At 42.2% G+C, this 12,258-nt stretch overlaps 1 protein-coding gene across 1 annotated transcript; it reads right to left on the bottom strand.

The window, feature by feature from the left end:
* Nucleotides 1–7,117: 7,117 nt before the first annotated feature.
* Nucleotides 7,118–12,218, bottom strand: fem1b (fem-1 homolog b). Its single transcript, XM_024282458.2, has 2 exons — nucleotides 11,399–12,218; nucleotides 7,118–9,242 (listed from the first exon to the last, which is right to left on the bottom strand). The coding sequence occupies exons 1-2, from the start codon at nucleotides 11,644–11,646 to the stop codon at nucleotides 7,607–7,609; spliced, it is 1,884 nt and encodes a 627-aa protein (XP_024138226.1). The 5' UTR covers nucleotides 11,647–12,218; the 3' UTR covers nucleotides 7,118–7,606.
* Nucleotides 12,219–12,258: the final 40 nt, after the last annotated feature.

Below are 12,258 nucleotides of genomic sequence, written 5' to 3' on the forward strand. Positions count from 1 at the left end.
TTTAATCAACTTAATTTTCTGGTATTCACTGATTTCCTGCCATCTATCTATTTGAAAACAATAAAACGTTTACTTCCTTTGTCTCAAAATAACAAAACAAAAACTAAACTAAACAAAGACTTAAATCTGCATACAAAACAAATAAGAACAATCATGCTGTTTAATTCAAATAAATATACAAATAGTAGAGTATGAAATCCTAATTCATATTCTGAATTTTTGTTTTATGTTATTGTACATTATTTAAATGGGATTTGAGATAGCCTACACATGTTTATGGAAGATTGCAATTAAAAGGGATTCAAAAATACCACAAGAGTATTATATTTTTCAGTCCATGACCAATTCACTTTAGAAGCTTTATTTTTTATTAGTTTCGTCTTGCTAATCAAAGTTTTCAGTTTTTCTTTGACAAATATTTTGGCTTGTCCAACAATCTTCTGCAAAAAAAGTTATTTCTTCACAGAGTGTGAGAGCGACATCTGCTGGTCATTCAATGGAAACACAGGCTGCAGGCAGTTTCTAACTATAAGTAACAATAAAAACAAATGCTTAAAATGGCAGACCCTTCAAGCAAGATCATTGGAGAAAAATAAACTTGTGCTCCTCTCTTTTCTGGAAAAATGTCTTCATCGTTGACATTTCAATTTTATTAGTAAAGTCGACCATCATCTGTTAACCATCATTATTGCCATGAACCACCATCACTTCCTCACCTCCTCCGTTTCCTTCACCCACATGTCTGCTAGTCTGCTCCAATCTCCACTGTCTCCTCTAGAGATACCCTGTCAGCAGCTGTGTGGGGGGCAACCTAGTTTTTGGGTTGTCTGAGGGAATAGAGGTTGGGAGGGAGGTATGGCCGCATCTTGAGGTGAGCGTAGGTGTGTTGCAGTTCCTTTATGACCACCTCAAGGGTGTTATGAGAATGGAACATTCGATTCTCTAAGGTTTCCTGTGTCTCACCTACTTCACCCTGACTTACCCTTATGTATTGTATAAATGTTGTTATAACCTGTTAATAGAAGCATGCCCATAGAAAAAATGTGCAGGAAGTGGCCTTGAACAGTAGCTAATTGCTAAACTAAACTAACTAAGTTAACCTGGCATCCCTGCCCTTAGACCCTCCTTCTCAGTGAGGAAAAACTCCTAAAAAAAGCAATTTTAAGAAAAAACAAGAAACCTCAGGGATGTCAACATGAAGGAGAGATCCTCTCCCAGGATGGACAGGCGATGTACCAGGATTGTTAAACAAGAATTAGCTTATCAAAATCTACAAGTTGATGTTTAAATAGTGTAGCAGATGGGCTGGGGACAGCTCCGGATGCGAGACGTGCCAGAGGCGAGGTCCACTGCCATGAAACAGGAACACCTATGAGCCTCCTGGAATCTGTGCCACTCCCATACCCATAACAAGCCAGTGACGAGGTCCACTGCCAGGAGCAGGAGCACCGACAAGCCTCCTGGAAATTGAAATCTCCCCCGCTCTCCCCGGAGGAGAGTTGGAAAGACGGACAACATATAAATCACCCTGCCCCAACAGAGGCATGCAGAACTAATTGAAAAATAAAGAACAGAGCAGAGGAGAAGTAGATGAAAATAAGAGGACAGAACCCCAGTGCAACCATACTATCCCCAGCGTCTAACGTCTAGCAACCTTCTAACAACTGATTGCTATTGGAATTCAATTTAAATAGTAGTAAGTGTAGTGTAAGTTGTGTGCAGAATGGCAGACAGAGTCTTACCAAATACTCCAAAATTGAGACCCAATCCCTCCCTGCTTGGCATTAAGGAGTTGGATTGGAGGGTTAAACTATCACATGATTTCTGAGTGCTGTGTCTGCAGCTCACCGTTTACTCCAGGGGGATGGGTCAAACACGGAGAACAAGTTTCACACAGATAGGTGTGTGACGACTAATGAGACTTTAAGTTCAGCCAAAACCCCAAAGACATTTGTTCCTTTCAGCTGCTGTCGCACAGAGACCCTGAACTGATGCAGAAATTCTTCTGTTTCTTCACTGAAGTGAAAGACTAACAGCTGTGGCTTGAAGTGGCCTCCTCGCAGAATCATTGGTGGTCCAATTTCCAGTAACTAGTTAAAGAGTCTTTGGTAAGGACCCTCAGTCTGAACAAGGCCAGATTACCAAAGAAAAACACACAAAGTGTTTTAGTGAAGCTTTAGCTTTTGCCAGGCTTCCTAGGCCCCATTCTCCACCTGAGCCAATGCTATGTCGTGGACTGGCCTTCAGTCACCATCGGTGTCTAGGTTGTGGGGTTTATCCATCTTTGGTCAAAGCTCATCCCACCAGAAAAGACCCCATCTGCCCAGAGCCTAACCCCCAAGACTATGAATTGTTATTTTTTTTTCAGAAATCTTTATTATTCACATTCCTAAGATCTCTACTTATTGAAATACTCTACAATGTAATGACAACCAACCCTGCAGGAACACAGCAGCAAGTGAGGTTTGTAACAGAAGTTACCTGGTTTTATGTTCCCATTTTGTGATCAACAGGGTTTATTTGAGGCTCTTTTTGTACTTTTAGGTCTGTAATTTTGTGAAATGTCATTCATTTTCATGTTTATTGTATCTTCTGGCCTACATGACTAGAGACAGGAGTCCCTGTGCAGGTAGGAAAAAGAGTCAACACAGGACAAAGTTCATAACGTGGAGTCCATCAGATCTCATAAAAATTGCAAATGAGAATTATTATTCCCTGAAATAGGAGAAAATCAAGGTAAACATAAACCTATTATGTTGTGCATCTGGCAAAAACAATTTTAGGTTAGCAGGCTCTTTTTAAAAATGAAAATGGAGGATAAGAAGGTATTACATGTGAAGAAAGCTTAGTGGTGAGGGTAAACGTGTTCTTTTTATGTTTGAAATTGTGAATGTAGAGTTATATCCCGCTTCTCTTTCCTTGTTCTATGTTAAAGTTAACAATCACCTGGTGAGACGTTGTTTTGGTCATCTCTTTAAGGCCTTTACCCAAAGAAAGTTTAAATCTGATCCTGCTTAGGAAGAAAAGTGCTTTGAATACCAGACTGTGAAGAATTAGAAGAATCAGACCAATTACCGTTAAGGTGTCTAAAGTCTCCCCTCCTTCAGCTTCTATAGAATTCTTATTTTTTAAGATATATAAATACTAAAAGTGTTTAAAAAATGAGTGATTTTTACACTGGTCAAAGGTAAAACTCGCTCAAATGAATCCCGATATTGATGACAGATGTGCTCGCTGTCAAACAGAAACAGGCTCCCTATCACACATGTTTTGGAGCTGCCCTAGACTAAAGGAATTTTGGAAATCAATCTTCAATCTACTGTCTACAGCTTTAAAAACTCACATTGAACCATCTGCGATTATGGCCATTTTTGGAGTAACACCACCAGAACTCTGTTTAAATTAATCAGGGGAAAGGATCATTGCATTTGTTACTCAGGCGGCTCATTCTCATGAAATGGAAGGACATACTTCCACCTACATTTAACCACTGGTTGAATGATCTTCAGCAATGTTTAACTCTCAAAAAAATTAGATACTCAATACAGGGTTCTAATTCTAAATTCTATAACACCTGGAAAACTGTTCTGGATCTGATCAGAGACAAAGATTAATAGTGTAGCTGCTCAGTATCTCTCTACTGTCTCGAAATTATTATTAATCTAATTTTATTTTTTTTATTATTTAATTTATTTTTGGTATTTAACCATATGGATATCTTATTTAGCTACCTATTTTTATAACATTTCTCCCTCATAGATTTGTGTCTGTGTACCTCTACAGCTCTGCCACACCATTACTGTACAATTGTGAACCTTCCTTTTATTATTTTTTTAATTATTTTGTATTTTTAGAAACCCTATTTTCTGCTCTTTGTTGTAATATTCTGGTGCAGTGGGGGGTCAGGGGGCTATGTGGGTGTTGTTGTTTACTGTTTTTTGTATGTTAAAATCAATAAAAAGAATGTAAAAAAAGAGTGATTTGATGTAAGGAAATAAATGCAGAAGAACAGAGGCATGTTGACAAAATTAAATGTCAAAACAAATCAAGTTCAAACAGAAGCTAAACCTGAATGTCATCACTAAAAATTTACTCTAAAACAAGGATCAGCCAAAGTGCTTTCAAACAACATAACACAGTGCATTCTGATCGGTGTAGCCCCTGAAAGCAGATTTCACAGGAATGACTAAACAGAAAAAGCAGCTGCAAATGGAAAAGAGAGAAAACCAGAACCTGACCGAGAAGATCCAAACACAACTTCTGACTTAAGCTCAAACCAACGACAGTTTGGGACTTTCATTAAACCTTCTGAGCAATTTCCTCATGAATTTATTGTGATGGTTTTGTTTCAACGTTCCCCCATAAAAAAGAAAAAATCTGTCAGAAAACAGAAGCTCTGCAGAAATCGATAAATCTCTGTAGCAGGAGTGTCAAACTCAATCTCACAAGGGGCCAAAATCCAAAACACATCTCAGGTCGTGGGCTGAACAGGATGAACAATTATTGAATACTCTGAAACTACATTTTAAAACTTTAAAACCGTAACTTTTTAACATAATTATGAACTAGATATAGCATTACCTGCGATAATGCTAGTGTGAATGCTGTAAGCTGAATTTATCCATTGAAGATGCTAAAATTGATACTTAAAAATACTGAAGCTGATAGCTGAAATCACTGAAGCTGATAGCCAGCTAAAATATTAGCTAAATGCTAAATTAGCCTAAAAGACTTAGGTTAACCAAAAAAGCTAGCATGTAGCTGAAAAATTCGCTAAACTTCAAAATAGCCTAAAATTTTGAAAAAGCCAAAACTAGCCAAAAAGCTAGCAGAATGCCAATTTTTAAAACTTTAAAACCATAACTTTTTTACATAATTATGAATAAGAAAAACGCAAGAATATTGTTGCAGAATAAATCAATTTCAACCTTAAATAACTTTCAATATTTTACTCTTCATATAAATATATTTTCTCAAAATTATACAGGTACAAGATAACATCGGGCCATTAATAAGAATAAAATAAAAATGTTCCGGAGGGCTGAACAGAATTACTCGCCATGACTTTGACACGTGTGCTCTATAGAGTATTGAAATTAACACCTTTCTGTGGGAGAAAGTCCTCATGTTGTCACTCCGTGTTTCTCCAGCTCCACACATGACATCACAAATGTAGCTTTTTCCTCTGAAATGACCTGAAGCTGTTTAGAATCCAGATGGCAACAACTCAGACTAATTAAAGCCTCCTCAGGTTTTGTAACTGGATATTTAAAAAGATCAGAACCATAATATGTTTATCCATACTTCAGTAATTTAGTATCTGCATTATGTCTTCTCAGATGTGTCGAGTCCCACAGGTTTCGTATCCATGTGGTGGTCTGCAGGACTTTTCATTCAGCAGAGATGCAGTGTGTTTCTGACACCCAAACCTGCTTCAATACCCGATATTTGAAAAGCTGTAAAGGAATTATTTCAATAACCTATGGTCTGTTAATCATTCTGTGACTTTCATCTGTCCGTCCACAAAACATGAGTGAGCATCTACCAGGCTTGTATTTTTACAGGAAACACATCTTTCCTTCTTAATGTGTTTTGATTTGAGTTCTACATGAGTGTTTTTGCATTTAGGGCCTCAAGAAATTAAATTATGACCACAAACCTTTGGATTAAAGAAGGGCACTGGATTATTAAACGATCATCTGTCTCTGGAACTTCTAAAACAGGGGTGGGCAAACTTTTTGACTTGTGGCCACAAAAAGTTCTAACATTTAACACTAGAAGCAGATGTGTGAAGTAATTTGGTAATCCACTCCATATTGAAAAGAAATAACATGGAATGTGGACAAAAACATGCCCTCATTGTGATTGAAAATAACTATGTGTATGTGACAGTGCTGTGAAGTACTTGAGTAAATGGACTTTGTTACTTTGCTTAAAGGGAAACCAAAGTTGGAGGCTGACTCCACCCACAGGTGAAATGTAACAATTCAGTCAGGGGGTGTGGCTTGGGGAACAAGACTGTTATCATTACTGGAGCTGCAGATCATGACGTGGGACTTAAATGGTTTGAACAATTACAAAATTCAAATGTAATACCTCGTTTCAACATGTAGGGGGCAGCACACAGATTATATTTTTTTATTATATTTTCAAGAGTTAAACAAGTTTATTTTAATTTGTCAAAAATTTGGCAACGACCAACAGACAGCACTTTTAAAGCCCTATCTATAGAGGTCAACAGGCAAAAAAAGCTGATTTTGGTTACCCTTTAAGTATTTTTGTCTACTTTCTACTTGTACAAAGTCTCAAAAATATAAGCAACTTTTTCTCAACTACATTGTTGATTGAATATATGAACTCTTTACTCCACTATATTCATACGGACACTTGCCGTCACTTGGTACAAAATATTTAGATTTTTTTTTTTATCAAAACTTTGGTTTTGTTATCATTTTAGTTCTTCTTTCACAGAAAGTTTGATGCCCCTCAGGGAAAAGTAAAAATGCTGTGTCTATGTGGTATTGGAATGAGTTTCTAACTCAGAAAACACACATGAATATCAGAAAAACAACAAATCTTTCAACACTACATGAATCCAAAATATTGTATGCACCTTATCAAAAGTTATATTTATAGTCCGCCATCTATGGGGAGACACCAGAATTACAGGGAAAATATAGAATTTTTAAGGAATATTAATATCATTTATTCCAGTTTGGCGAGCCAGATTAAATAGTTTGCCCATCCCTGTTCTAGAGTCCTTTTTGACTCATAGATCCAGATTCTGGCTGAAAGTGACAGCCGTGCGATTCTCTTTGATCACATAAATCCTTTCAGCCACTAACACTAAGAGACATGAAAACCACTGCATTTTATGATCAAAAGGAATTTAAAACATTCATGTACCTTAAAGATTCTCCACCCTCTCACTAAAGCCATGAACTTGTTTACTAAAGGGACTCCTCATAGGTGCTTGCAGAAATCTACCATCACCTCTGTAGTGACCTGGAGAAACCCACATTTCACTGTTATAGATCCCTCAAACCTTCATAGTGATTGTTCAGAGTTTTACACAAAGAAAAGACTCATCAGGATAACAAAACGACACAAACAGAGGTTTAAAAGACACGTTTCTTTACTTCAGCTGGTTTGTGACTCAGGAGCATCCTGGGACACACATGGGAGGACACGGAGGTGGTGTCTGCATAGTTAGGCCCATCTGGTGTAATTTTCAAACACACGGAAACCAAATTAATTTTAATAATTAAATATTATAACCTGTCCAAATTAAGAACTCCATCAAAACCCTAAAATCTGCTTCTCTCTGAGAGGAATAATCCGACCTGTGAAGAGTAGAACTGTGTGACGAGGGTTAGGGGGCAGTCCCACCATCACAGTCGGCACAATCAAAGGTAGGTGGCGTACGCGGCACGGAGATGTTTCACATCCAGACTCTGGTTACTTTGCAAATAAAATTTAAAATACAGAAAATTAAAAAGATCAGTATAAAAATGCTCCAAAATTGGACTGATTAGAAAACTCAAAGAGATTCCTTAAAAGGCCTAAAGCACCGGTTCTGCTCAGTCCAGGTCGCTGAGCAAAAGTCTCAGTGGAACTCGACAAACTCCTCCAGAGTCTTGGGGATCTGATTCCGGTACGTGATCTGGTGCTGACGGACGGCGCGAGCTGCCAAACACTTAAGGCTCATCTTCATCTGCGTCTTCAGTAGGATCTCCGACACGCCCGTAGTGCTCTTGTCCAGCGGCGTCTTCTTCTGCTTGTTGGTCATGTCTGTGTGCGCTCCTGCCTCCACCAGGCTGATGATGATGGCGTGCAGCGTGAGGAAGTCACTGATGGGCCTGTTGTACTGAACAATGACGTGCAGTGGCGTGTTGCCCTCGTTATCGACGGCGTTGACCTGCGCGCCACAGTCCAGCAGCAGCTTGGTGACCTGGGCGTTGGGGAAGCTGCACACGTCGTTTGTGTGGAAGTCGTCAACCGGTGTGGTGGAGCTGATGGCCAGGTGGAGCAGCGAGGAGCCGTCGCGCCCCCGCGGGTCCATCTGGATCAGGTTGTAAACGTGCTTGTTGATTCTGGCACGTTCCTCGTCGCTGCAGGTGGTCTTGGTGGAGATGCAGGCCAGGTAGAGGAAAGTAAAAATGTTGGACTCGTAGTTGTCCATAGCCTGTGGGAGCTCCGATTCAGGCCCCGCATCTACTCGAGCCATGCTGCGCTGTATCTCCAGGACGCTGCAGCTCAGCACCTGCTCCACCGCGGAGGCCCACACGTGCTCCTTCAGGTGGACCATCTGGGAGAAGACCTGAGCGAAGCGCAGCAGGTCCTTGTGGGTATTCCGGTTCCCTTTCTGCCGGAGGCGGAGTGCGTGAAGCCATAGCTTGATGCACTGCTCGAACTCCATGTTGTCGGCGTACACAGCGCCGCGATAGATGATGGGGTGAGACACGTCGATGTTGTCCGAGCCCAGGACGCGCTCCCGGATCATCAGCCCCTCCATGTGCAAAGCGTCTCTATCTACTCGGATAGCCTCAAGCTGCGGGAGCGTTTGGCATTCCGTGCGCCACCCGTAGGCCTCGTTAGGCGGCAGCAGCTCCTTGGCAATGATGTTGTTGGGATCCGAATGGCGCTCCGACATGGCCATGTGCAGGTACTGGTACGTCTTTTGGATGTCATAGTTCTCCCTGTCGTTGGCATAGGATGCCCCCAGCAGCTCCAGGGCCTCGAGGCGGCTGCGGCGGTCACAGTCCACGTGGACCAGCAGCAGCTCCACCACCTCGGCTTTGCAGCTCTCTGCAGCCACCTTCAATGGCGTCATGCCGTGTCCGTTCACGACCATGGCAGCCTGGCAGCTCATCAGCTCCTTCACAATCTCGAGGTGACCCGCCTCTGATGCAAAGTGCAGGGCTGTGGCCCCACAGTGAGCCGTGGCGTTGGGGTCCGCCCCCTGGTCCAACAGGTACTTCACCACATCCACATGGCCCTTGTAGGCCGCGATCATCAGGCAAGTGTTGTTGAACTTGTTGGTGATGCTGATGTCCGCATTGTGGTCCACCAGGTAGCGGACGATGTCCAGACGACCATCAAAGCAGGCGGCACGCAGGGGCGTGGAGTTGGTGATGGTCCGATGGTTCACGTTGGCATGGTGGCTAACCAGCAGACGCACCACCTCAAAATGCCCCGCCCCAGCTGCACACCACAGCGCCGTGGCTCCATCTATGACGTACCTGCAGGACAGACGGGAGGCAGGTGAGGAGGCATCATCACAGGAGAGCCTGAACTCACAGCTTCTGAGTCACAGGACCGAAAAGGATTCAACACTAAGATAGTTCTAGAGGTTTCTGCAAAACTCAGCCAAAAAAAAAGTGTTTTAATCATTTAGTTCACAATTTTAAGCCTTCACTAAAAACATGAATAACACAGAATGTAGAAATACAATACTCATGATTTAAGATTCACTGACCTTTCATTCCAACCCTATCAACATTTTTAGTCCATTATTACTGCAACTTTAAAGATTTAATAGTTATTATTTGATCCATAAGCAAACCAAATAGATTTCAGCATCAGAGAATGAGCAATATTGTCAAAGTGTTAAAGATTCAGATGCACAAACATTCCAATTATGATTCGCTTTGACCCAGTATCTGAGTTTAACCCAATTTTTTGCTTATTAACCAAAATGTTTCTCATAATTTGGTGAGAGGAATGCTCCTTTTCATATAAGTAACCATCATGAAATGACAACATTTCTTATTTTAATCTAGTTTTACGGGACACTTTTATTTGGCAGTATACTCATTAAGGATGGAGTTGGGGAGGATTGTCATGTTCTGTGGTTGTTATGGATGTATGAGTGAGACATTTAGATAAATCCAACGTTAGATTTGCTTCTGAGCTTAAAACTAAGATCAATTAGGTTTTGACTGCCTTCATTTTTGCATTTTTACCGCCAGCTTTTAGCCCCAGGTGGGGTAAGGTCCATTTTTACTTTTATTTTGTCCCTTTAGGGATCTCCACTGGGAGTCCTGCCCACAACTTCACAAAATCTCATTTGGTGTCTGTTTTATAACAAATGCCCCCCCCCAGACACAACCCTCTGTATTTAACCATACTTGGGACCACCACATAGAAAGGATGTAGAGCGCCCACCATGTTGCTATGGTAACTACCATCAGTGGATCCTTGTAGTCTGCTTAACTTCTGAGATTTTACATGAGGCGTGTTCAGGCCAGGAGATCAATTATTGTTTATGATTTAAAATTTAAAAACTCCAGAATTTCTGACATGCATTCAAAAGCATTCATTTTTTTAAGTAGTTGCTTTTACCCCCACTTGTTTTTCCTTCTCTGTAGCTTCAGTGAAGCATTGTCTTTTTTTTTCAGATGAACCATTAGTCAGAGTACATTGTTTGTCAGATAGCACTACTTTGAATGTCATTTCTGAGCAGCTGTGATCTTTAAATGAAGTGATGTTTGTCGTTAATCCTGCCTGGGAGCAGACATTTGGGTTGCCTGCAGCTCCTCATCGTCTGTGAGGTCCAAAGACAAAGACTGAAGCAGCTCTGGGGTCAAACCTCGGCAAAAAGAGGGCAGCAGTCAGTTTGTCCTTCATATGTTTGACCACAAACCTTTTCTAACACAGAAAGGAGAGCTGAAAATCTAATACTAATGAATATTCAGAAATGTGTGACCATGAACTGGTTTTAAGTTTGAGAGACTAGATGTTGTTTCGTTGAATGAATCTGATAGTGACTAAATGATAATGAGATTGAACTTGTGATCTTTGATGGAATCAAGATTTTGTTTATCTCAGTGACCTTTAGCACAATAGACTTAAGTTTGAGTTTGGGGGGGGGGGGGGGGNNGGGGTATTGATTTACATTTTTTCCCTCTGTTTTAATCTAGACTTTTTTTTAGAAACAGAAAGCAGTTTTCCTGATAGTTTTTGGCAGAATTTCAGCATGTTTGTGATCTCTGACTGGAAAACTCCTCTCTCTCCCTGCATTCACGCGCTGCGCAGTGACGTACGCGCATGCCGGAAACACTTCTCTCCTCAATCTAAAGCCGGTTGAACTTCCCGCTTAGATTTACACGCCGGTGACAGCTCCAGCTGACGCTTAACCAGGTGACTGATCCGTTTAGCCAGTTTCACCTGGTGACGTCACATGTGGTTGCCTGACACTGGTTGGTTCGTTTCAGCTAATGTTCCAGAGTTGATAGTAGTTGACTGATCCAGCTGGGTTTGTTTGGTTTCAGCTGATGCGGAGAACCACGTGACCCCCCACCTGGACGAATCTCCGTTTTACCCTAAATCAGGGGTCTCAAACTCGCGGCCCGCGGGCCATGCTTCCACCATAATATAAAGAGATAGAAAGTCCTACCCGTCAAACCGGACCGTCCCGGTCTGCTCAGTGTCCACTTTATAGTGATCCAGGAGAAGTCGGACCACTTTGTCGTGTCCGTTCCGAGCCGCGATGATTAGAGGAGTAGACCTCTGTCCGGAAAGCTGGGTCACGTAGCTGAGCAGGTAGCGGGTCTCTGCCTCGGAATGGTTGAGCAGCAGCGCGGCCAGGGTCAGGACCCGACCCTCACTGGCTGCCTTGTAGACATAGCCGGCCAGGGACTCCATCCAAGCCGGACCGGCAGCCTGGACCCCCCGTGTCTTCGCAGCTTACGCCCCCAAAGTCCCCTCCGGTGGAGGAAGCTGCCTCCCATTAATCTGTTGTCCGTTACCTTAACGACCGCATGGACGGCCACCCGTGGTTCCACGCAGACAGGTTCTGGTTTCGCGGGTCGGGACTTCTGGGCCGGGACTCCTGCGGGGCTGCTAACGTTAGCAGCCGGCTAGCTGTCCGACAGTTGTGGCTGTGGGTGTCACTGCCGGGTACTGACGCGGGGTTCGTTCGTCGAACCTACAGCGAACTAAAGCGGGCTGGCCTCTCCCTGCAGCCGTCACGACGAGTTCCCCTTCAGACTGGAGCAACCGAAAACAACGCCTGGACGAACAGGACACTTTTCTGTCCGACAAGTGTTCCGCCGGAAGTTTCCGTTCAACGCAAAAACACGTCCGACTGGAAAATTGAGTTTTAGCTTTGCGTTCCTACATCGAAAAAAAAAAAACTTTGTTCAAAGTAACTCAGAAAAATTTAGTATCGTTAAACACTCGTTGATGAAAAATCGCATGCATGGGATACAAATGTAATCAAATTACACAAAGGGCTTATCGTAGAGAGTTTCAAGA

Source organism: Oryzias melastigma, linkage group LG6 (genome assembly GCF_002922805.2).
Source record: "Oryzias melastigma strain HK-1 linkage group LG6, ASM292280v2, whole genome shotgun sequence".
Lineage (NCBI taxonomy): Eukaryota > Metazoa > Chordata > Actinopteri > Beloniformes > Adrianichthyidae > Oryzias > Oryzias melastigma.